General features: G+C 42.4%; 1 protein-coding gene across 3 annotated transcripts in view; it reads right to left on the bottom strand.

Moving 5' to 3' along the window:
* CFAP54 (cilia and flagella associated protein 54) overlaps positions 1-26,539 on the bottom strand; it is a 526,588-nt gene that overhangs the window by 478,802 nt on the left and 21,247 nt on the right. For all 3 annotated transcript variants that reach the window (XM_073651573.1, XM_073651574.1, XM_073651575.1), the window contains exons 7-10: positions 21,247-21,360; positions 18,003-18,104; positions 8,515-8,713; positions 4,585-4,683 (exon numbers count right to left, since the gene is read on the bottom strand). In XM_073651573.1, the coding sequence (XP_073507674.1) occupies positions 4,585-4,683; positions 8,515-8,713; positions 18,003-18,104; positions 21,247-21,360 (514 nt within the window). The remainder of the gene's footprint in view (positions 1-4,584; positions 4,684-8,514; positions 8,714-18,002; positions 18,105-21,246; positions 21,361-26,539) is intronic.

Below are 26,539 nucleotides of genomic sequence, written 5' to 3'. Positions count from 1 at the left end.
CAGCCTTTGGACACTACGCTGACAGACACAGCAAACCTTCTTGCCATAGCTCGCATTGATGTGCCATCCTGGATGAGCTGCACTACCTGAGCAACTTCTGTGGGTTGTAGAGTCCGTCTCATGCTACCACGAGTGTGAAAGCACAACCAACATTCAAAAGTGACCAAAACATCAGCCAGAAAGCATTGGTACTGAGATGTGGTCTGTGGTCCCCACCTGCAGAACCACTCCTTTATTGAGGGAGTCTTGATAATTGGCAATAATTTCCATCTATTGTCTATTCCATTTGCACAACAGCATGTGAAATTGATTGTCAATCAGTGTTGCTTCCTAAGTGGACAGTTTGATTTCACAGAAGTTTAATTTTCTTGGAGTTATATTCTGTTGCTTAAGTGTTCCCTTTATTTTTTTGAGCAGTATATATATATATATATATATATATATTTATATATATATATATATATATATATATATACAGTACAGACCAAAAGTTTGGACACACCTTCTCATTTAAAGATTTTTCTGTATTTTCATGACTATGAAAATTGTACATTCACACTGAAGGCATCAAAACTATGAATTAACACATGTGGAATTATATACTTAACAAAAAAGTGTGAAACAACTGAAAATATGTCTTATATTCTAGGTTCTTCAAAGTAACCACCTTTTGCTTTGATGACTGCTTTGCACACTCTTGGCATTCTCTTGATGAGCTTCAAGAGGTAGTCACCGGAAATGGTCTTCCAACAATCTTGAAGGAGTTCCCAGAGATGCTAGGACTTGTTGGCCCTTCTGCCTTCACTCTGCGGTCCAGCTCACCCCAAACCATCTCGATTGGGCTCAGGTCTGGTGTCTGTGGAGGCCAGGTCATCTGGCGTAGCCCCCCATCACTCTCCTTCTTGGTCAAATAGCCCTTACACAGCCTGGAGGTGTGTTTGGGGTCATTGTCCTGTTGAAAAATAAATGATGGTCCAACTAAACGCAAACCGGATGGAATAGCATGCCGCTGCAAGATGCTGTGGTAGCCATGCTGGTTCAGTATGCCTTCAATATTGAATAAATCCCCAACAGTGTCACCAGCAAAGCCCCCCCACACCATCACACCTTCTCATCCATGCTTCACGGTGGGAACCAGGCATGTAGAGTCCATCCGTTCACCTTTTCTGCGTCGCACAAATACACGGTGGTTGGAACCAAAGATCTCAAATTTGGACTCATCAGACCAAAGCACAGATTTTCACTGGTCTAATGTCCATTCCTTGTGTTCTTTAGCCCAAACAAGTCTCTTCTGCTTGTTGCCTGTCCTTAGAAGTGGTTTCCTAGCAGCTATTTTACCATGAAGGCCTGCTGCACAAAGTCTCCTTTTAACAGTTGTTGTAGAGATGTGTCTGCTGCTAGAACTCTGTGTGGCATTGACCTGGTCTCTAATCTGAGCTGCTGTTAACCTGCGATTTCTGAGGCTGGAGACTCGGATAAACTTATCCTCAGAAGCAGAGGTGACTCTTGGTCTTCCTTTCCTGGGGCGGTCCTCATGTGAGCCAGTTTCTTTGTAGTGCTTGATGGTTTTTGCAACTGCACTTGGGGACACTTTCAAAGTTTACCCAATTTTTCGGACTGACTGACGTTCATTTCTTAAAGTTATGATGGCCACTCATTTTTCTTTACTTAGCTGCTTTTTTCTTGCCATAATACAAATTCTAACAGTCTATTCAGTAGGACTATCAGCTGTGTATCCACCTGACTTCTGCACAACACAACTGATGGTCCCAACCCCATTTATAAGGCAAGAAATCCCACTTATTAAACCTGACAGGGCACACCTGTGAAGTGAAAACCATTTCCGGTGACTACCTCTTGAAGCTCATCAAGAGAATGCCAAGAGTGTGCAAAGCAGTCATCAAAGCAAAAGGTGGCTACTTTGAAGAACCTAGAATATAAGACATATTTTCAGGTGTTTCACACTTTTTTGTTAAATATATAATTCCACATGTGGTAATTCATAGTTTTGATGCCTTCAGTGTGAATGTACAATTTTCATAGTCATGAAAATACAGAAAAATCTTTAAATGAGGTGTGTCCAAACTTTTGGTCTGTACTGTATATATATATATATATATATATATATATATATATATATATATATATATATATACATATACATATACACACAGTAGCAGAGCCAGGTAGGACAGGGTTAAGACCTAGCTCTGCAGGATGCACCTGCCTAGCTTTTCACTAAAAAAAGGGCCTGTGTTCACCTTGGTGTATACCAAGTCTGCTGGATGAAGCAGAGAAGCAGAGTTAAGTGTGCTGCTGGTGAGTGACCAACATAAATGGTAGCTATAGTTGGGAGAGATACATGCCAGAGTCTCTCTCTGAATAGAGACTGCATGGGTCAGCTAGGAAAGCTCAGCAGTCTGTTTATGGGAGCTGCAGAGAAACGTGTAGAAGCTGCAGTCTGTTCAGTGTGAACTGTGCACTGAAGTTGAACACTTCAGTTCGAACTGAAGATGATGCCAAGACTGACGGGATAATGCCTCTTCTGTGTATGAAGTTTGCTCCTGAAGAAAGGACTGAAATCTGTTTGGGTGAGCCCGCACTGACATATATGTGCTCCGCTAAATGAACTGTTAATTTGTTGCGATACCTTTGTCCCCAGAAGAGGATGTTTTTGGTTTTGAGTCCCTTGGAGTTTTATGAAAGCAATAAAACTGCACTTGTTTGGACCAAAACGCATTGCCTGTTTGAAAGCTACCTAATGCCTACCTGAGAGAGGTAAGTTGTTTCTTTTGTGCTGTTCCAATACACACAAAGGAAATAAACATGTATATAACAAAGCATGTGTAATTGCAATTATTTTCTACAAGAAATACATCATTTTCTGGAACAATTTCAAGGGTGCCAACGCTTTTGACCATGAGTGTATAGATAGATAGATATACAGTGAAGGAAATAAGTATTTGATCCCTTGCTGTTTTTGTAAGTTTGGCCACTCACAAAGACATGAACAGTCTATAACTTTAAGGGTAGGTTAATTTTAACATTGAGAGATAGAATATCCAAACAAAAATCAAGAAAATCACATTGTATAAATTAGATGCATTTATTTGCATTTTGCAGTGAGAAATAAGTATTTGATCCCTTACAAACCATTATGAGTTCTGGCTCCTACAGACCAGTTAGATGCTCCTAATCAACTTGTTACCTGCATTAAAGACAGCTGTCTTACATAGTCACCTGTATAAAAGACTCCTGTCCACAGACTCAATTAATCAGTCAGACTCTAACCTCTACAACCTGGGCAAGACCAAAGAGCTTTCTAAGGATGTCAAGGACAAGATCATAAACCTGCACAAAGATGAGGGGGGCTACAAAACCATAAGTAAGACCCTGGGTGAGAAGGAGACAACTGTTGGTGCAATAGTAAGAAAATGGAAGAAATACAAAATGAGACTCAATCGACATTGATCTGAGGCACCATGCAAAATCTCACCTCGTAAGGTATGCTTGATCATGAGGAAGGTGAGAGATCAGCCTAAAACTACACGGGGGGAACTTGTTAATGATCTCAAGGCAGCTGGGACCACAGTCACCAAACCATTGGTAACACATTACGCCTTAAAGGTTTAAAATCCTGCATTGCCTGCAAGGTCCCCTTGCTCAAGAAGGCACATGTGCAGGCCCATCTGAAGTTTGCCAATGACACCTGGAGGATTCTGTGAGTTATTGGGAGAAGGTGCTGTGGTCAGATTAGACAAAAAGTGAGCTCTTTGGCATTAACTCAACTCGCCGTGTTTGGAGGAAAATAAATGCTGCCTATGACCAAAGGAACACCATCCCCACTGTCAAACATGGAGGTGGAAACATTATGTTTTGGGGGTGTTTCTCTGCTAAGGGCACAGGACTACTTCACCGCATCAATGGGAGAATGGATAGAGCCATGTACCGTAAAATCCTGAGTGACAACCTCCTTCCCTCCACCAGGACATTAAAAATAAGTCGTGGATGGGTCTTCTAGCAAGACAATGACCCAAAACATACTGCCAAGGCAACAAAGGAATGGCTCAAAAAGAAGCACAGTAAGGTCATGGCGTGGCCTAGCCAGCCTCCAGACCTTAATCCCATAGGAAAAGTATGGAGGGAGTTGAAGCTCCGAGTTGCCAAGTGACAGCCTCAAAATCTGAATGATTTAGAGATGATCTGCAAAGAGGAGAGGACCAAAATTCCTCCTGACATGTGTGCAACCCTCATCAACTACAAAAAACTTCTGACTGCTGTGCTTGCCAACAAGGGCTTTGCCACCAAGTATTAAGTGTTGTTTGTCAGAGGGATCAAATACTTATTTCTCAGTGCAAAATGCAAAATTTTTTATCTAATTTATACAATGTGATTTTCTTGATTTTTTTGTGATATTATATCTCTGAATGTTAAAATCAACCTACCCTTAAAATTATAGACTATTCATGTCTTTGTCAGTGGGCAAACTTACAAAAACAGCAAGGGATCAAATACTTATTTCCTTCACTGTATGTGAACCCACATAACAGACAGATTTATGCCAATAAATACTTTAAATCTCACCCTGCACTGCTAATTCCAGTAGTGAGGACTCTTTCAGCAGTTTACACAATGCACTTTCAGGGGTACCTCCTATATTCCGCTCTCCTTTGTTGCCTCCCCCTAGAACGAGTGATAAACAGTAGAATAAGTTTCATATTTACATTTTTACCCTACAGTAAATTACATGAATTCAGCAACAAAAGAGGATTTGAAGGTTTTTGACACATAATGAACTCAGAAAAACCTACAAGAAGCAAAATGAAAATAATCCCTGCTGTAAATAAATAAAAAGCAAGTGCAATGAAATAAAATAGGGTTCTTAGTAACACTGTTTTTGATCAAAAATAGTATGAAAGCTATCCCACCAGCGACAAGGTGAACCCGTTCGGGATAGAACCTACTCTGTCTAATATTAAAAACCTTACCATGTGTCAAAGTTGACCTCTGTGTGAATAAGGGCAGACTGAGGCTCCCGTCCCAAACTATTAACACCAGCCAAGGGAAGCTTTTAAATGTGTTATCCAGCTCTAGGAAGGGAGGCCACATCCAAGCTCAAATTTTGTGTTTTGTTTTTTTTTACATAATGAACTCAGGTACAATCATTGTAAGCAGTGCTATTTCATAGCTATCACTGTGCTGTAAATAAAAGACCCATAGAATCAGTCTGTTTTACTATGTTAGGGCTCTTTCACAAGTCAGTGTGTCCGGTATGTGTGGTGACATGGTCCGCCAAATGTCCCACATCCGTGTGTCATCAGTGTGGCACATACCGGCGCCTGGAATCAGTGTACAGTTAGCGCTGTTCCCAAGTGCCAGGTGACCATCCATTACCATGAAAATCTCGCCAATCCTCTGCCAATTAATCACAGCAGTGGCACAAATCACTGCCATGGACTCAAGAATCTCATCCTACATTCTCATCCTAGGATTGTTCCAAGTTTTAACTTCAGAATGTAAAGATGAAAAGTTTTCATTTACTGAAAGCAAGCAAATTCCAGCCCTGTATTCATGGCATCATATCCATCATTCATGAGATCTGTTCAGTCATTGTCCTCAGCTGTGAGGCTTGCACCTAAGTAATGTGATCGCTGAGGCCAGTGATTGGCTGCACTGGTCACGTGAATGATGGACATGATGTCATCACTGCAACACAGGCAGGGACTGCTGGACTGGCAGGTGATTAAATGGATAAGTAATGATTGTTTCATTATTTTAACCCCTTCACCATCTTGCGATTTTCTTTTTTTTGCGTTTTCATTTTTTGCTCCACTTCTTCCCAGAGCTATAACTTTTTGTGTGCTACATATAGCAGGGCTTCCTGCTATGTGTATCAAAAATCACAATCTCCTAAGGACACAGGAGAGTCACAATGACAGGCACGGGGGTCTTCTGCAGACCACCGGCTGTCATGACAACCCATCGGCGCCCCACGATCACATTACAGGAACGCCGATGGGCAGGAGTTGTGACGCTCTTCTGCCTGGCACGTGTTAAATGCTGCGGCCTTTAACTGGCTAACAGTCGTGGGTTGATCTCCACCCGTGGCTTTTAGAGGCACATGATAGCTGATCAGATCAGCATCAAATGCAGGGACATGACGTTTGACGTTATACGTCCAAGGTCGTGAAGAGGGTAAAACATTTCCTGCTTTCAGCCCATTTCTAAAAAATAAAGATCCAATACAATCCCATTTAAGGATTTAGCACATATGAATAGCTAACCCCTTAAACTGCTTGTTCACCTGAAAGAAAAGCAGTACATTTCACTTATGGGAAACAAATATGAAAAAGTGAAGTGTGGCTCAAATGATGGTATAGTCACAGAACTTGAATACATATGTATATATATGTATATATATATTGTAAGGTTGCAGCTGGACAGGACGTGGACGGGAGGTATGTGTCACCGAGGTACCAAACCTCAGTGATGTAGGACCAGGAGAGAAGGCTCCAGCACGCATAGTGCTAAGAGGTATTTCATAGGCCCGGATTATGGGGCCGGGTTTTACGAGCAGCTAAAAAAGCTGGGTGGGATCGGCTGCTCACTTACCTCAAGTCCAGGTCTTGAAATGTCCTGATTTAACACAGCTGGGTCTGTCCCAGTCTGTCTGTGTGTTGTGCAAGGTGAGCAGACCTTGCAAGTGCGGCTCAGACTCAAATGAAGGCAGAGAAAAGCACTTGCATTAAAACGGCTGAGGCCGTGCTGTATGGACTTGTTATTTTGAGTTTTGTTCTTTTATATCTTTTTGAACCTGAAAGAGGCTGTTATGTTTTGTTTCCTGACTGGTTTATGGCCACTTAAAGGGAACCTGTCATGTCCAATCTACTATGTAAACTGCCCCCATTGCATTGTTAGTGATGCAATGTATTGCATCACTAACACGCTTTTTTCATTAAAATCGGTGCTGATATCATGAATATAAAACATTTTATAAACTTATATGATACCTGCTCGTTCAGTCATAGGGGTGTGAGCCTCACATTCAGTCTTGGCTGGCACTGCACACGCATTTGAATTCTCCCGGCTCGCGCAGTATGACATGGCCAGCCAGAAGCTTGCATCTCCAAAAAGCTTGTCGGCAGAGGGAAGCATGAAGTGCTCTAAAATTTCCTGGTAGACGGCTGCGCTGACTTTGGTCTTGATAAAACACAGTGGATCTACACCAGCAAATGACATGGGTCCCCAAACCATCACTGATTGTGGAAACATCACACTAGACCTCAAGCAGCTTGGATTGTGGCCTCTCCACTCTTCCTCCAGACTCTGGGACCTTGATTTCCAAATGAAATGCAAAATTTACTTTCATCTGAAAACAACACCTTGGAGCACTGAGCAACAGTCCAGGTCTTTTTCTCCTTGGCCCAGGTAAGACGCTTCTGGCGTTGTCTATTGGTCATGAGTGGCTTGACACAAGGAAAGCAACACTTGTAGCCCATGTCCTGGATACGTCTGTGTGTGGTGGCTCTTGAAGCAATGACTCCAGCAGCAGTCCACTCCTTGTGAATCTCCCCAAAATTTTTGAATGGCCTTTTCTTAACAATCCTTTCAAGGCTGCGGTTATCCCGGTTGCTTGTGAACCTTTTCCTACCACACTTTTTCCTTCCACTCAACTTTCCATTAATATGCTTGGATACAGCACACTGTGAACAGACATCCTCTTTAGCAATGACCTTTTGTGGCTTACCCTCCTTGTGGAGTGTGTCAATAACTGCCTTCTGGACATCTGTCAAGTCAGCAGTCTTCCCCATGATTGTGGAGCCTACTGAAACAGACTAAGGGACCTTTTTAAACGTGTATGAAGCCTTTTTAGGTGTTTTCTGTTAATTATTCTAATTTACTGAGATAATGACTTTTGTGTCTTCATTGGCTGTAAGCCATAATCATCAACATTAACGGAAATAAACATTTGAAATAGCTCACTGTGTTTGTAATGACTCTATATAATATATGAGTTTCACTTTTTGTATTGAAGAACTGAAATAAATTAACTTTTTGATGATATTCTAATTTAGTGAGATGCACCTGTATATAGTTTAGTGAGAAAAGGTTCAGTATAATGTGTGGGTGTCCTCTGCTCTTTCTGGGCATTTTGGTCCAGTAGGCGGCCCTACCAGTGACTGACAGCCTTGTTTGTATAAAAGTACATACAAAGATACCTGTCAGTCACTGATAGGACCGCCTACTGGACCGAAATGCCCAGAAAGAGCAGAGGACACCCACACATTATACTGAATCTTATGTACATTTAACTATACAATTAAAGATTACCTCTGGGCATCTGTTTCACCTATAAAACACCTTGGGATTCTCTCGTTTCCATGATAAAATTTGTATAGTAAGAAATATACGGATGTACGGAGCGGTGAGCAGTGCCCAGCACTAACAGTAGGACTCTGTATTCTCTTGTGCCCAGGGGAGTTCTTTAGTAACCTTAATAACGACACAGATTACCTGAAAGGATATCGGTTCCAGCAAAACAAAGCTCTGCAATCACATCGTGTATCTCTGGTTCATCAGGCATCGGGGGACCAGCTTGCAACACTCTTCTATTGCTATCCGTCAGCGCTTCAACAATAGCAAGGAATTGGGCTGCATTGTTTCCAAAGATCTCTACCAGAAGTCGCTCAGTATTAGTACGAGGCCACGGCAACTGCGAATAGAAGAGCAGATGTACTTTCATATAATGTGGCCTATCTGACTATATTCAAATAGTATTGGCAATTTCATCATTTCGCTACATTAGTCAGAAAGTCAAAGAAAAGGATCGAGATGTACTGAGCTAACAGTGTGGCCAGGCAGGAGGCAAAGCAAGCAGAACCCTTTGCTCCATAGAGGCATTACCATTAGAAAAAGAGTGATTATGATCCCATAGTATGAAGCTCTTCAGAATATATCTGGGAAACTGGGCCAAATGTATTAGTATCATGTCCCCTCCTCATCTTTACGCCAACTCTTGCATGGCTTTGCATTGTGTTGTGCCAAAAATGTTTTGAACATAATTAATTTAGGACAACACTTAGCCATTCTCTTCTTTTCTGTACACTTTTGAAAAGTGTCTAAATCAAAAACTGTTTAAAATACATAACTAATCTAGCACCGGTGGCCTACCGTTAATAGCTAAAGATCACATGGTCACTATGGCACAGGGCCCCCTCACATCGTCACACTTTAAATGTATATGCATCCTGGATTTTGTCCCTATTGAAGCGCAATACATGTCCCTCGCATTGGGGGACCCAATTAGGACTTCTGCTATGGAGCCCCATAATTTTTTATGTACGCCCCTTCTGACACATTACATGTATTCCAGTTTTTTGGAACAGTATGCGCTTAATTCTGGTGCAATTACCATTGTCTGCGCTATTTTCTTTATTCTGGAGACCTCTAAAGGACGTTGGTAAAATAGACCAGGTCCAAAAACAGGCTACAAAAATCATGGATAGTCTCAAGCACAAAACTCATTAGAAAAGACTTAAAGGGATTTTCTGAGATGAACTTTTCAGTGTCCATAGGCTGCTCACTGAAATAATAACAAACTGAGCTTTACTCAGCCATCTCTGCTCCAGTGCTACCTCTCTGTTACTGCCTCTGGTCTTTGTTGACAGGTTGCAGCACTGACATCATGACTAAAGCATGCGACTGCCGCAGCCAATGGCAGGGCTCAGCATCGATGCTGCTGTAGTTTGCACAAAGCCGCTGAGCCCACAGATTAGCTGAAGCGATCACGTGCTGTAGTTGTGACATCATTGTTGCAGCCATGTCAACAAAGACAAAAGGCAGCAACAAAGCGGCATCGCTGGATGAGTAAAGCTCAGTTTGTTATTTTTACACTGGGCAAGCCTGTGGCCATTCAAAAATTAATCATGGAAAACCCCTTTAAGCTAGAGGAAAGCAGTTAAATGGGGCATGATCAAAACCATTAAGTATCTTAAAGTTAGGAGCAAAATGGACAATCTGAAATTAGATGGGGAAAAGATCAGAAGTAATGTCAGAAAATAATATTTTACTGAAAGAGTAATGGATGTTTGGAATAAACTTCCAGATGTGGTTGGAAAATCAACACTAAGTGACATGCCTAAAATAAATCTATAGACACTGTGTGCAGAATTATTAAGCAAGTGAGTATTTTGACCATATAATTTTTAAGCAGATTTTCCATTTCCAAGCTGTATAAACTTGAATGCTGACGGGATGAAGCAGATCACGTGAAGTGTATTTGTATAATGAGGGAGGGTGAGGTCTACTGATATCAAGACTAGTGTTGAGCCACCCCCATAGTGTTCGGGTTCGGTTCGGTTCGTCGAACAACGGGATGTTCGAGGAACTGTTCGTCGAACTGTTCGTCGAACACCTTAGAACACCGTCGAACACCGTTAAAACCAATGGCAGGCAAACAAAAACACATAGGAACACATAGAAAACACCTTCAAAGGTGTCCAAAAGCTGACAAACTGCTCAGAAGACGCTTTCTTTAAAAAAGCCGGCCGGCAATTCAGCAGCGGCATACACCGGTACCCGACAATTTAGACAAGAAGGAATAGAGCATCACACATAGATTAGATAGATAGAAACATGTCAGTCACATATATATGAAGTACAGTGACAGTGTTGCTTACTGTACTTGTCATTTAGTGTAAAGGATTTATTAAAAAATATAAAAGTGTTTTCGTGCACCGTCTCTTTAAAAAAGCCGGCCGGCAATTCAGCAGCGGTACCCGACAATTTATAACAGACAGAATAGAGCTTCACACATAGATTAGATAGATAGAAACATGTCAGTCACATATATATGAAGTACTGTGACAGTGTTGCTTACTGTACTTGTCATTTACTGCAAAGGATTTATTAAAAAAAATAATAGTGTTTTCATGCACCGTCTCTTTAAAAAAGCCGGCCGGCAATTCAGCATCTGTACCCGACAATTTATAACAGACAGAATAGAGCTTCACACATAGATTAGATAGATAGAAACATGTCAGTCACATATATAATAAGTACAGTGACAGTGTTGGTTACTGTACTTGTAATTTAGTATTAAAATAAAGGATTTATTATTAAAAAAAATTAGCGTGGGGTTCCCCGTAATTTTAGTCTCTAGCGGAGGTTAAGCAGACAGCTGGGGCAGATGTTTGAAGCCTGGGAAGGGGGTAATACCCACGGAGCTTCCCAGGCTACTAATATCAGCCCCCAGCTGAATACCTAGCCTTTACTAGCTATTAAAATGGAGGACCCCCCCAAAAAAAATGACGTGGGGTCCCCCCTAATTTAATAGCTAGCAAAGGCTAGGCAGACAGCTGGGGGCTGATATTAATAGCCCAGGAAGGGAGCCATGAATATTGGCCCCCTCCCAGGCTAGAAACACCAGCCGTCAGCCGCCCCAGAAATGGCGCATCCATAGGATGCGCCAATTCTGGCACTTAGCCTCGCTCTTCCACGCTGCCCTGGTGCGGTGGCAGGGGGTAATAGGGTTGGGGTTGATGTCAGCTTATAATGCCAGCTGACATCAAGCCCAGGTTAGTAATGGAGAGGCGTCTATAAGACACCCCCATTACTAACCCCATAGTCAAAGTTAAAAAAAAAACACAAACACCCAGAATAAAGTCCTTTAATTGAAATAAAGACACAATTCTTTATTGTTCTAAATTAAACCATACTTACCATCACGCCCATTCCAGCTGAAGCCAACGATCTCCTGCAATAAAAGAAAAATAATAAAGCAACCTCATCCTTACCTTTCCATGGTTCCCAGGACAGCTTCAGCTCTGCTACATCGAGATGACAGGCTGGACCGCAGCAGAACGCTGCCATCCAGCCTGTCATCCCGCAGACACTGAGAAGCGTAGGCATGCTTGCGCTCCTCAGTGTCTGACTGTGACGGCATCCAGATGAGCCGACAATGAACTCGGCTCACCTCATGTACGTCACTGACAGCGTGGGAAAATTCTCCTGCACTCAGCGCTTCAGCGTGAGAATTTTCCCACGCTGTCAGTGACGTGCATGAGGTGGGCCGAGTTCATTGGACATGACCTCGGCTCATCTGGATGCCGTCACAGCCAGACACTGAGTAGCGCAAGCAAGCCTGCGCTTCTCAGTGTCTGCGGGATGACAGGCTGGATGGCAGCGTTCTGCTGCGGTCCAGCCTGTCATCTCGATGTAGCAGAGCTGGAGCCGTCGTGGGAGCCATGGAAAGGTAAGGATGATGTTGCTTTAATATTTTACTTTTATTGCAGGAGATCATTGGCTTCAGCTGGAATGGGCGTGGCGGTAAGTATGGTTTAATTTAGAACAATAAAGAATTGTGTGTTTATTTCAATTAAAGGACTTTTTTCTGGGTGTTTGTGTTTTTTTTAAATACTTTACTAGAAATTCATGGTGGTCATGTCTAATATTGGCGTGACCCCATGAATTTCGGGCTTAGGGCCAGCTGATAATGCCAAGCTGGCCTTAACCCCTTTATTACCCAGTGAGCCACCGCACCAGGGCCCTGGATGAGTTGGGTACAGCGCCAGAAGATGGCGCTTCTATGAACGCGCCATTTTCCGGGGCGGCTGCGGACTGCAATTTGCAGCGGGTGGGGCCCAGAAAGCTTGGGCCTCCCTGCGCTGCAGATTCCAGCCCCCAGCTGCCTAGTTGTACCTGGCTGGACACAAAAATAGGGCGAAGCCCCACGTATTTTTTTTTTTAATTCATGAAATTCATGGAATAATTAAGAAAAAAAGGCCTTCCCTATATTGTTGTGTCCGGCTAGGTACAAATAGGCAGCTGGTGGTTGGGAGCAGCCCGTTCCTGCCTGCTGTACCTGACTGGACACAAATATAGGGCGAAGCCCCACATCAATTTTTTTTTCATTATTTCATGAATTTCCTGAAATAATTAAAAAAAAATTGACGTGGGGCTTCGCCCTATATTTGTGTCCAGTCAGGTACAGCAGGCAGGAACGGGCTGCCCCCAACCACCAGCTGCCTATTTGTACCTGGCCAGACACAACAATATAGGGAAGCCCTTTTTTAAAAAAATTATTTCATGAAATAATTTAAAAAAAATTGACGTGGGGCTTCGCACTATATTTGTGTCCAGCCAGGTACAGCAGGCAGGGACGGGCTGCCCCCAACCACCAGCTGCCTATTTGTACCTGGTTGGACACAACAATATAGGGAAGCCCTTTTTTTCTTAATTATTCCATGAATTTCATGAAATAATTTAAAAAAAAAATGTGTGGGGCTTCGCCCTATTTTTGTGCCCAGCCAGGTACAACTAGGCAGCTGGGAGCTGGAATCCGCAGCGCAGGGAGGCCCAAGCTTTCTGGGCCCCACCCGCTGCAAATTGCAGTCCGCAGCCGCCCCAGAAAATGGCGCGTTCATAGAAGCGCCATCTTCTGGCGCTGTACCCAACTCATCCAGGGCCCTGATGCGGTGGCTCACTGGGTAATAAAGGGGTTAAGGCCAGCTTGGCATTATCAGCTGGCCCTAAGCCCGAAATTCATGGGGTCACGCCAATATTAGACATGACCACCATGAATTTCTAGTAAAGTATTTAAAAAAACACAACACCCAGAATAAAGTCCTTTAATTGAAATAAACACACAATTCTTTATTGTTCTAAATTAAACCATACTTACCGTCACGCCCATTCCAGCTGAAGCCAATGTCTTCTGCAATAAAAGTAAAATAATTAAGCAACCTCATCCCTACCTTTCCATGGTTCCCACGACAGCTTCAGCTCTGCTACATCGAGATGACAGGCTGGACCGCAGCAGAACGCTGCCATCCAGCCTGTCATCCCGCGGACACTCAGAAGCGCAGGCATGCTTGCGCTCCTCAGTGTCTCGCTGTGACGGCATAAAGATGAGACAAGCTCATGTCCAATGAACTCGGCGCACCTCATGCACGTCACTGACAGCGTGGGAGAATTCTCCTGCACTCAGCACTTCAGCGTGAAAATTCTCCCACACTGTCAGTGACGTACATGAGGTCAGCTGAGTTCATTGGACATGAATAAGCTCACCTCATGCACGTCACTGACAGCGTGGGAAAATTCTCACGCTGAAGAGCTGAGTGCAGGAGAATTTTCCCACGCTGTCAGTGACGTGCATGAGGTGAGCTCATTCATGTCCAATGATCTCAGCTCACCTCATGCACGTCACTGACAGCGTGGGAAAATTCTCCTGCACTCAGCGCTACAGCGTGAGAATTCTCCCACGCTGTCAGTGACGTGCATGAGGTGAGCTCATTCATGTCCAATGAACTCAGCTGACCTCATGCACGTCACTGACAGCGTGGGAGAATTCTCACGCTGAAGCGCTGAGTGCAGGAGAATTCTCCCACACTGTCAGTGACGTGCATGAGGTGCGCCGAGTTCATTGGACATGAACTCGTCTCATCTTTATGCCGTCACAGCCAGACACTGCAGAGCGCAAGCATGCCTGCGCTTCTCAGTGTCTGCGGGATGACAGGCTGGATGGCAGCGTTCTGCTGCGGTCCAGCCTGTTATCTCGATGTAGCAGAGCTGAAGCTGTCGTGGGAACAATGGAAAGGTAAGGATGAGGTTGCTTTATTATTTTTCTTTTATTGCAGGAGATCGTTGGCTTCAGCTGGAATGGGCGTGACGGTAAGTATGGTTTAATTTAGAACAATAAAGGAATGTGTCTTTATTTCAATTAAAGGACTTTATTCTGGGTGTTTGTGTTTTCTTTTAACTTTGACTATGGGGTTAGTAATGGGGGTGTCTTATAGACGCCTCTCCATTACTAACCTGGGCTTGATGTCAGCTGGCATTATAAGCTGACATCAACCCCAACCCTATTACCCCCTGCCACCGCACCAGGGCAGCGTGGAAGAGCGAGGCTAAGTGCCAGAATTGGCGCATCCTATGGATGCGCCATTTCTGGGGCGGCTGACGGCTGCTGTTTCTAGCCTGGGAGGGGGCCAATATTCATGGCTCCCTTCCTGGGCTATTAATATCAGCCCCCAGCTGTCTGCCTAGCCTTTGCTAGCTATTAAATTAGGGGGGACCCCACGTCATTTTTTTGGGGGGGGTCCTCCATTTTAATAGCTAGTAAAGGCTAGGTATTCAGCTGGGGGCTGATATTAGTAGCCTGGGAAGCTCCGTGGGTATTACCCCCTTCCCAGGCTTCAAACATCTGCCCCAGCTGTCTGCTTAACCTCAGCTAGAGACTAAAATTACGGGGAACCCCACGCCAATTTTTTTTAATAATAAATCCTATATTTTAATACTAAATGACAAGTACAGTAACCAACACTGTCACTGTACTTATTATATATGTGACTGACATGTTTCTATCTATCTAATCTATGTGTGAAGCTCTATTCTGTCTGTTATAAATTGTCGGGTACGGATGCTGAATTGCCGGCCGGCTTTTTTAAAGAGACGGTGCATGAAAACACTATTATTTTTTTTAATAAATCCTTTGCAGTAAATGACAAGTACAGTAAGCAACACTGTCACAGTACTTCATATATATGTGACTGACATGTTTCTATCTACCTAATCTATGTGTGATTCTCTATTCTTTCTGTTATAAATTGTCGGGTACAGATGCTGAATTGCCGGCCGGCTTTTTTAAAGAGACGGTGCATGAAAACACTATTATTTTTTTTAATAAATCCTTTGCAGTAAATGACAAGTACAGTAAGCAACACTGTCACAGTACTTCATATATATGTGACTGACATGTTTCTATCTATCTAATCTATGTGTGAAGCTCTATTCTGTCTGTTATAAATTGTCGGGTACCGCTGCTGAATTGCCGGCCGGCTTTTTTAAAGAGACGGTGCACGAAAACACTATTATATTTTTTAATAAATCCTTTACACTAAATGACAAGTACAGTAAGCAACACTGTCACTGTACTTCGTATATATGTGGCTGACATGTTTCTATCTATCTAATCTATGTGTGATTCTCTATTCCTTCTATTCTAAATTGTCGGGTACAGATGCTGAATTGCCGGCCGGCTTTTTTAAAGAGACGGTGCATGAAAACACTATTATTTTTTTTGATAAATCCTTTACACTAAATGACAAGTACAGTAAGCAACACTGTCACTGTGCTTCTTATATGTGTGACTGACATGTTTCTATCTATCTAATCTATGTGTGAAGCTCTATTCTTTCGGTTCTAAATTGTCGGGTACCGGTGTATGCCGCTGCTGAATTGCCGGCTTTTCATGTTTCACTGTGAGCACTGTTCCCATCGATTTGGGCAATCACTGTAATGCCACAACCACCATGGCTGTGGCATTACAGTGAGTGGCAGACAATCCCTGCATGATTGGTGCTCTAAATAGCACCAGACATGCAGGACACGCTTTTGGTGCACGAACAGTTATCGAACATAACCTCGAACAGCCGAATTTTTTCCAAATCGTTCGGGTTCGCCGAACAACTCGAACACCACCCAAAACAGCTCGAATTTGAGATTGGCGAACAGTTCTAGTCGAACACCGCTCATCTCTAATCAAGACCCTTTAACAAGGTGTACAGACTTATTAGGCAGCTTGTTTTACTAAGGCATAATGGTCCAAAATAAGAGATTTAACTGACTCTGAAACGTCACAAATTATTAAAAGTCTTACAGAAGGATGCAGCACTCTTGAAATCCTAAGATATTGGGGTGTGATCAGATAACCATCAAAAACTTTGTTGCAAAACATCAACAGTGTTGCAAAAAACGCGTTGAGAAAAAAAAGATGCATATTAACTGCCAAAATTTAGAAGCGACCATGAACCCATTATCCTCCAAGATAATTCTAGATTCCAGTTAGATTACAGAACTACAACCTTATGGGTTTGTGGCTATAGAAGCACAATCTGGGCCAAGAATGGCTAAGAGGAAAACATTGGACTATTCTGAAGTGGCCTTCTATGAGCCCTGACCCAAATCCTATTGAGCATCTTTGGAAAGAGCTGAAACATGCCGTCTGGAAAAGGCAACCTTCAGACACGAGACAACTGGAGCAGATTGCTCATGAGGAGTGGGCCAAAATACCTGTCAAGAGGTGCAGAAGTCTCATTGGCAGTTACAGGAATCGTTTGATTGCAGTGTTTGCCTCAGAAGGTGGTTCAACAAAATATTAAGTTAAGAAGAACCATCATTTCTGTCCAGGCCTAATTCATCAGTTTAATTTTTTTTAAATTCTGTGGAAGCAGAAAAGCAATGTCTGACTTTCATTTATTCATTTTCATAGATTTTTAATTTATTATTACTTTTGTCAGATTCAAGTTATTTCTGTGAACATTGTGGGTTTTTCTTTCATTAAACGAGGGGTACCAACAATTTTGACCACGTGTGTAGCTTTCGACAATATATGGAGTATTGGCGAATTCAGGCGAAATTGTGTAACAAATTGTGTGGCTCATTTTTTCCTATTACCCTTGTGAAAATGAACAATTTTTGGCTAAAGCAACATTTTTGTGGGAAAAATTAGATTTTTTTTTTTCACGTTCTTCTTTCAGCGTTTTTTCACCCATAGGAAGTAATTGGGAGATGAAAAAACGCTACAAATATGCAGCAAAAACGCACCAAAAAACGCACCTGCGTATTTGCCGCATTTGGGAGTCTTTTTTGTCACAGAACTTTTTGTGCATTACTAAATAGAGACAGAAGGACAGTGAAAAAAACGCAGAAAAAAGCAACAAAAACCGCAGCTAAACCTGCTGCCAGAGAAAAGTTATCAGCAGATTTCATGCCGATTTTGGTGCAGAAAAAGTGCAGAAAAAACACAATGTGTGTGCACATACCCTTAGTGAGGACGTTACTACCTATTTGTTCTATCTACCATCAGCCCACTGACTGTCTTTTATGGCACTATTCTGATGAAGCTCCCATTCTCGTGCTTAGAACAATAAACAATAAAAATGACAATAAAATTGCCGCGAAATGACTCCCTAAGATAGATCGGGTCCTATTCCCAAACCAACCTTTTCCGCTTCTTTTAGATTATTTTTCAGCTTTGGACGAAGGATTCCTTTTGGTTTTCTTCTTGACTCAAACACGGCTCTTTTGAAGATCATTACTGCCATCTGACAACGAATGCATTCAGTTAGTCCCATAAAATCAATTCACTTTATACCAGTAGGAAAATTTCTCTTTGAATAACAACTCACAATTAAAAATGCCATTAATTATTTTTGTCAGTAATTTAGGCCTTGTCCACACAACCATATTGAACATCTTACTGAGGGATAAACTATTCTCTATTAGGTGTTGTATCTCTGATCATACTCCCTTTGCGTTTATGGCACCAGGTAGATTTTTTTTATTATAAATTAATTGTACGTATACCAAAAGTATTTTGCCAATAGAAAAAAAAGGATGTAAAGAGCCAATAAAAATTGCTACAGACCCCTTTCCCTTAATTTATGGGACCCAGACACCATAGACTATGCCCTGCATTCTGGTAAGGGTCTATTGGCATGAACTGACATGTGATAATTTATAAAATGAAGAAACCAAGGCAGTCACATGTCATTTCTTACTTCCAAAATCAATGACAAACAAGTGTCTGTAATTCACAATCCTGTGTACTTGGCACTATTCTGGAACACAACACATCTGTAAAGCTATGACTTTCTGTTGTGTTTGCCCTATGGACTTTTTAAGAAAATAGACATTTCAAACTTTTCGTTAAGCTTCTCTTTCCTATATTGGTAAGAAACACTTTTGCCTGTTATTTTGCTGATCTCTGCACAACCAGGCCTCCCAAAGCGTCCCATTCCATGTAATCATGATGGCCTGGATTACGCGGAGCAGTCAGGTGGAAGAGACCTCATCACAGGAGGCCAAGTTATACATCGAGTAGTAGGGAAAGCGTCCCATTCCATGTAATCAAGGTGGCCTGGATTACACGGAGCAGTCAGGTGGAAGAGACCTCATCACAGGAGGCCAGGTTATACATCGAGTAGTAGTGAAAGCGTCCCAATCCATGTAATCATGGTCGCCTGGATTAGGCGGAGCAGTCAGGTGGAAGATACCTCATCACAGGAGGCCAGGTTATACATCGAGTAGTAGGGAAAGCGTCCCATTCCATGTAATCAAGGTGGCCTGGATTACAAGGAGCAGTCAGGTGGAAGAGACCTCATCACAGGAGGCCAAGTTATACATCGAGTAGTAGGGAAACGTCCCAATCCATGTAATCATGGTCGCCTGGATTAGGCGGAGCAGTCAGGTGGAAGATACCTCATCACAGGAGGCCAGGTTATACATCGAGTAGTAGGGAAAGCGTCCCATTCCATGTAATCAAGGTGGCCTGGATTACAAGGAGCAGTCAGGTGGAAGAGACCTCATCACAGGAGGCCAAGTTATACATCGAGCAGTAGGGAAAGCGTCCCAATCCATGTAATCATGGTCGCCTGGATTAGGCGGAGCAGTCAGGTGGAAGATACGTCATCACAGGAGGTCAGGTTATACATCGAGTAGAAGGGAAAGCGTCCCATTCCATGTAATCATTGTGGCCTGGATTAGGCGGAGCAGTCAGGTGGAAGAGACCTCATCACAGGAGGCCAAGTTATACATCGAGTAGTAGGGAAAGCGTCCCAATCCATGTAATCATGGTCACCTGGATTAGGCGGAGCAGTCAGGTGGAAGATACCTCATCACTGGAGGCCAGGTTATACATTGAGTAGTAGGGAAAACGTCCCATTCCATGTAATCATGATGGCCTGGATTAGGCGGAGCAGTCAGGTGGAAGAGACCTCATCACAGGAGGCCAAGTTATACATCGAGTAGTAGGGAAAGCGTCCCAATCCATGTAATCATGGTCACCTGGATTAGGCGGAGCAGTCAGGTGGAAGATACCTCATCACAGGAGGCCAGGTTATACATTGAGTAGTAGGGAAAACGTCCCATTCCATGTAATCATGATGGCCTGGATTAGGCGGAGCAGTCAGGTGGAAGAGACCTCATCACAGGAGGCCAGGTTATACATCGAGTAGTAGGGAAAACGTCCCATTCCATGTAATTATGTTGGCCTGGATTAGGCGGATCAGTCAGGTGCAAGAGACCTCATCACAGGAGGCCAAGTTACACATAGAGTAGTAGGGAAAGCGCCCCATTCCATGTAATCATGGTGGCCTGGATTAGGCGGAGCAGTCAGGTGGAAGAGACCTCATCACAGGAGGCCAAGTTATACATCGAGTAGTAGGGAAAGCGTCCCATTCCATGTAATCATGGTGGCCTGGATTAGGCGGAGCAGTCAGGTGGAAGATACCTCATCACAGGAGGGCAGGTTATACATCGAGCAGTAGGGAAAGCGTCCCATTCCATGTAATCAAACCTCCAATGTCATAGTATAGTGATTACCTTATACATGCTCTTTGTCAAAGCTTGGGGAAAAAAAGTGTGCAGTTACTCTATATGACTGCAGACTGCAGGATCCTGACAGCATGCAGTGCAGTGTACACACTGTCATGATTCCCCGGTATTTCCAATGCCAGCAAGTGGTCACCTGACTGTATACATGCATTTTTCATACTTGTGGTCAGATGCCGACTAGACTTATCTAGCATCTCTCAATTCACTTCTATTGAAAAAAGCTGAATGCATCTAGTTGGCACATGACCTCAAGTATACAAATCTCATACTTACAGTCAAGTGATTGCCCTCTCACATTGAGAAATCAGCAAATTGTGACATCACGCACACCACTCGCTGTCACGATGTTGCAGTCTGTAGTCACACAGAGTGACTGCAGACTATTGGCTCCATCCTAGACAACCTGTTTCCCTTTGGTAGATGTTTTCTGTGTTTCAATGACTATAACTGGTCTCCACTGTATTACGGGTCAAGGGATAACTGATGATCCTAGGAAACAGTTATGCAGAACACTAAACTTGTGAATTTGTAGGCAGATTTGAAACCTTATCTAGACCTAACCATGACATATATTACTACACAGCAATAAGGATGCATTGTAGTATGTACACGGGTCCATTTCTATTCAGTTTCCATGTATGTTACTGGAAACAAGGCAGCTGTAATGTACAAGGAAATCTTCCTTCATGCTTCAGTAGCAGCAGGATTGCTGGAGTACGTATAAGTAACCCCGCAGGCAGTATTCCATGTCTTGTTCCCTGACTTGTGTCTATGAATATCTTATTGAGCTTGTAAGTCATGTCTGACGTCTACAATCTCTTCACTTCTTAAAGCGGGCGAATGTTTGTTTACCTTAAGAGTGGACTCTTTAAAAGCTTTCTTCGTCTCTTCGTTGTATGAGGAATCGCTCATATGTTCAAGCTGACTAAGCTCGCTGATCTTACTGAGAGCACGACGAGCAAACACCTAGAAAAACACACAAATAACAAATATGAGATGTCTCAATAACCTTGTCATTCATACAATGAAACAATAGGCCAGTAAACAAAAATATTAATTGCATCGCAATCCTATGTGAATAAGGAAGGTCAGAAGCCAGGTTTGTTGCTCAGGGATGAATATTCATTCTGAAGTTTATGTAAAATGTAATTATTTATACTCTATAAATACAGACAAATACAAATTAAAAAGAAAAGGAAACATAAACCCTCTTCTCTTCTATGAGTTGTAAAAAAGAAAATAAATTTGCTTAGTTCTTATCATGGCAGTCCACCCGGGTACCCTGGCAGCCAAGGAGCTCCACTCCCTGCTCACCTCCAGCTGGGAGGCCTAGGGCTCGCTGACTACTGGTCTCTTAACTCATTAGTAATGACCACCATACATGTATGCTGGCTGTGTGATGTTGCGATATGGAGCCATCTGAAGAGCTGAGCATGCTCAAAGCAACGCGGGTACCGGCTTTGCTACACAGCCGACACCTGGCAAGTAACTAATGCAATAGAATATAGTGCCGATCTCATCAGTTTAACCCCTTAAATACTATTGTTAAGCGTGACAGTGGCATTAAAAAATCTGCAATATCGCAGCCATAAGCATCCAGCTGCACAATTGTGGAGTATGGATGAGTTGCTATAGCAGTCAGGGTGCTTCTGAAGGCCCCCATGTCTGCCATAGGCTGATCTGTATAGGAGATCATCTATTTCAAAATACACTGCAATATTATTGTATTTAGATGTATTGCATAGGTGATTAAGACATCGCAGGTTTAAAGGGGTATTCCCATCTGCAAGATCCTATCCCAATATGTAGTAAGTGTAATAATAATAATATTAGCAAATACCTCCAATTGGAAATGTAGAATAGTTCTTCTGATTCGCTATGTCACTTTCCCCAAGTGCAAAGCATTGCAGTAGCTTAGGTATCCATGGTTACCCCGACGTATATACTAACAGTCAGTTAGTTAGTTCTTAGTGGTCGTAACCATTGATACCTAAGCTACTGCAATGCCCTGCACATGAGATAAGCGACATAGCGAATCAGGAGAACTATACTACATTTCTAATTGGAGGTATTTGCTAATATTATTATTATTATTATTATTATTACAAGATGTCCCGTGCATCCTCTGGAAGCACATGATTCTCCTCACTTCTGCAACGCATCTAGAGAAGTTCCCTCTGAAGTGTAGTAGTGTATAGCAGCAATAGCCAGCCACTGCTGTCACCTCAGAAGTCTTCTAGCCCTACCCTAAAGATCACCCAGGACTAACTAGTTATCCTTTATTTAGTGTACAAAAGAAAGAGCAATCTTTATTGGATTTTTTATAATTATCCTTCATAGGATAATCATATAAGATAGCACATTTTAAATTTAGAAATCTAATTAAAAAATATATTAATAATGACAAAACTGTAAAAACATCAATTACGCAATCAATATAAAAATAATTTCCTTTTTTTTATATATCATATAAGGGCAAAAATGCAAAAAGAAAATCTGTAACCCATTAATGACAGCAACTCTGACCCTTAACTATTAGCTTTCACACTGGGTATAAAATACATTGTAGAACTAGCCTGAAATCTATGACAAAGTCCACATGTAATGTATGAAAATATGAGAGTCATGGAAAATCCTTGGACTAATAACCCATCTCCCGTAATATAGAACATGCAGATGTGTCCTTCCCTAAAAGGAACCTGACCGCTGACACATGCTGCCCGCCCCATGGCAGCATATATCAGATATTGGCAGTATGATCTCAGTCATATATCGGTATGCTTAAGGCTATGCTCACACATCATGGTTTTTTCAGCGTTTTTGATGTGGTTTTTTTCTGCAAATTTTCAGCTGTGTTTCACAGTACCAGCAAAGTCTATGAGATTCCAGAAATCTCATGCACACATCATGGGTTTTTTTGTTCAGGATTTTGTGCTTTGCATGTTTTTTTGCAGAATAGAGCATGTCACTTCTTTCAGCGTTTTTTCCACGTTTTTTCACCCATTGGAAGTAATGGATGGTGAAAAAAAAGCACGAAAACGCAGGTGTCAAGTTTTCAGCATTTTTCAGAGGTTTTTGTGCCTAAACCAGAATGAGATTTATTTTTTTCACTGAACTTTATGTACATGCATAAAAGAGACAAAAGGACAGTGGAAAAAATGCACAAAAAAAAGCAAAAAAGCAAGAAAACAGCAACAAAAATCCTGAACAACCTCCTGGCAAGAGATCAGGTTTTGCTGCAGAAAATGAACGCAGAAAAAACCATGACGTGTGAACATAACTCTGAAATGCTGCGGCATATCAAAGAAAAACATAGTTAAAAAGCTGCGGGGAACCAAGCCACAAGAGAGACTAGTCGGACAGGCAGATCCCCTGCGGCTTCTCTCCTCCCATCCCCCTTAAGTGATAGGTCTCTCCTGTCACTCCAGGGCAGCAGGTGGGGAGGAGCCACAGGGGACTCGCCTGTCCAACTAATCTTCGGTGCGGCTCGGTCCCCGGTGGCTTTTAAACCATATTTTTATCTGAAACCCTGCAGAGTTTCAGAGTTAAACATCCATCCAGTGTCTGATGCATCTATTAGCTGTCAAGTTCCCTTTAAATGTTTTTTTTTTCAATTTAGAAAGTTATCACCTAACCACAGGAGCAAAGCAGAGAGGATGAAGGTCAGCTCAATATTTCGATGTGGAAGATAGCCCTGCAGGATTTGGAAAAATCTGTATAGCATCCAGTTACCAAAAATCAAAGAATATATATCCGGCACTGACAATTCTGAAGTTAAAAACTGTAATTTGTACATATTCATACGGAAAAATGAGCTACGACACCACTTAAAAATATATAAAATATACGTAAACGTTCAGTCTGGTGTTCTTAATCGTTTATACAGTGGTGGCCAAAAGTATTGGCACCCCTGCAATTCTGTCAGATAATACTCAGTTTCTTCCTGAAAATGATTGCAATCACAAATTCTTTGGTATTATTATCTTCATTTGCTTGCAAGGAAAAAACACAAAAGAGAATGAAGCAAAAATCAAATCATTGATCATTTCACACAAAACTCCAAAAAAGGGCCAGACAAAAGTATTGGCACCCTCAGCCTAATACTTGGTTGCACAACCTTTAGCCAAAATAACTGTGAACAACCGCTTCCGGTAACCATCAATGAGTTTCTTACAATGCTCTGCTGGAATTGTAGACCATTCTTCTTTGGCAAACTGCTCCAGGTCCCTGATATTTGAAGGGTGCCTTCTCCAAACTGCCATTTTGAGATCTCTCCACAGATGTTCTATGGGATTCAGGTCTGGACTCATTGCTGGCCACCTTAGAAGTCTCCAGTGCTTTCTCTCAAACCATTTTATAGTGCTTTTGGAAGTGTGTTTTGGGTCATTGTCCTGCTGGAAGACCCATGACCTCTGAGGGAGACCCAGCTTTCTCACACTGGCCCTGCATTATGCTTCAAAATTTGTTGGTAGTCTTCAGACTTCATAATGCCATGCACACGGTCAAGCAGTCCAGTGCCAGAGGCAGCAAAGCAACCCCAAAACATCAGGGAACCTCCGCCATGTTTGACTGTAGGGACCGTGTTCTTTTCTTTGAATGCCTCTTTTTTTTTCCTGTACACTCTATGTTGATGCTTTTTCCCAAAAAGCTCTACTTTTGTCTCATTTGACCAGAGAACATTCTTCCAAAACTTTTTAGGCTTTCTCAGGTAAGTTTTGGCAAACTCCAGCCTGGCTTTTTTATGTCTCGGGGTAAGAAGTGGGGTCTTCCTGGGTATCCTACCATACAGTCCCTTTTCATTCAAACGGGTTGACACAGTTGTACCCTCTGACTGCAGGGCAGCATGAACTTGTTTGGATGTTAGTCGAGGTTCTTTATCCACCATCCGCACAATCTTGCGTTGAAATCTCTCGTCAATTTTTCTTTTCCGTCCACATCTAGGGAGATTAGCCACAGTGCCATGGGCTTTAAACTTCTTGATGACACTGCGCACGGAAGACACAGGAACATTCAGGTCTTTGGAGATGGACTTGTAGCCTTGAGATTGCTCATGCTTCCTCACAATTTGGTTTCTCAAGTCCTCAGACAGTTCTTTGCTCTTCTTTCTTTTCTCCATGCTCAATGTGGTACACACAAGGACATAGGACAGAGGTTGAGTCAACTTTAATCCATGTTAACTGGCTGCAAGTGTGATTTAGTTACTGCCAACACCTGTTAGGTGCCACAGGTAAGTTACAGGTGCTGTTAATTACACGAATTAGAGAAGCATCACATGAATTTTCAAACAGTGCCAATACTTTTGTCCACCCCCTTTTTTAGGTTTGGTGTGGAATTATATCCAATTTGGCTTTAGGACAATTCTTTTTGTGTTTTTTCATTGAAGACAAATTAAATGAAGAGAATAAGACCAAAGAATTTGTGATTGCAATCATTTTCAGGAAGAAACTGAATATTATCTGACAGAATTGCAGGGGTGCCAATACTTTTGGCCACCACTGTACATGTGAAAATGAATGAAGCCAACCCGAAACGCCACTGTGAAGAAGTAAAAATCACAATTTGGATTGTCAGTGCTGGATATATTGCTTTCGGCAATATCCACAGGATAGGTGATTACTTGCTGATCAATGTGGTTTACGTCAATCTGGGGCTCTGAAGTGTCCAGTCTGAATGGCGCGATAGCCACCCATGCAGGCCACCATTCGATCTATGGACTATGGGCCTGTCGATGATAGCACAGATCTCAGGATCTGTGGGGGGTCCCAAACATGGAACTCGCAGTGATAAGCAAGTTAACATTTATCCTGTGGGTCAGTGAGAACTTATTAAGATGGAAATAATCATTTTAGTTGTCTCTAAACTGGTCATATCTCGAGATAAACAAGCCTATACATGCTACAGGTGCCTGAAAGGAAGCCATTTATCAGCTATCCATCACCAGCTATCCAAAACCACAAGACTATATTGACTTGGTATCATGACAAACTGTATAGTTTAACACAATTGAAGGAAAGTTAAAGGGGGTGCCCACTACAGCACAACCCCAGTATAATAACTTTAGGTCCCCATTTAAAATAAAAACAATATATTCTGACCTCCCGCAGCGGTTCATTTACAGCGATGTTGATGCAGTTATTTCCAGGGG

The sequence above is a fragment of the Phyllobates terribilis genome, unplaced genomic scaffold (genome assembly GCF_046119375.1).
Source record: "Phyllobates terribilis strain yellow unplaced genomic scaffold, ASM4611937v1 Scaffold_11__3_contigs__length_659146591, whole genome shotgun sequence".
Classification (NCBI taxonomy): Eukaryota; Metazoa; Chordata; class Amphibia; order Anura; family Dendrobatidae; genus Phyllobates; species Phyllobates terribilis.
The sequence above is the reverse complement of the archived record's forward strand: the minus strand, read 5'-3'. Positions and strand labels throughout refer to the sequence as shown.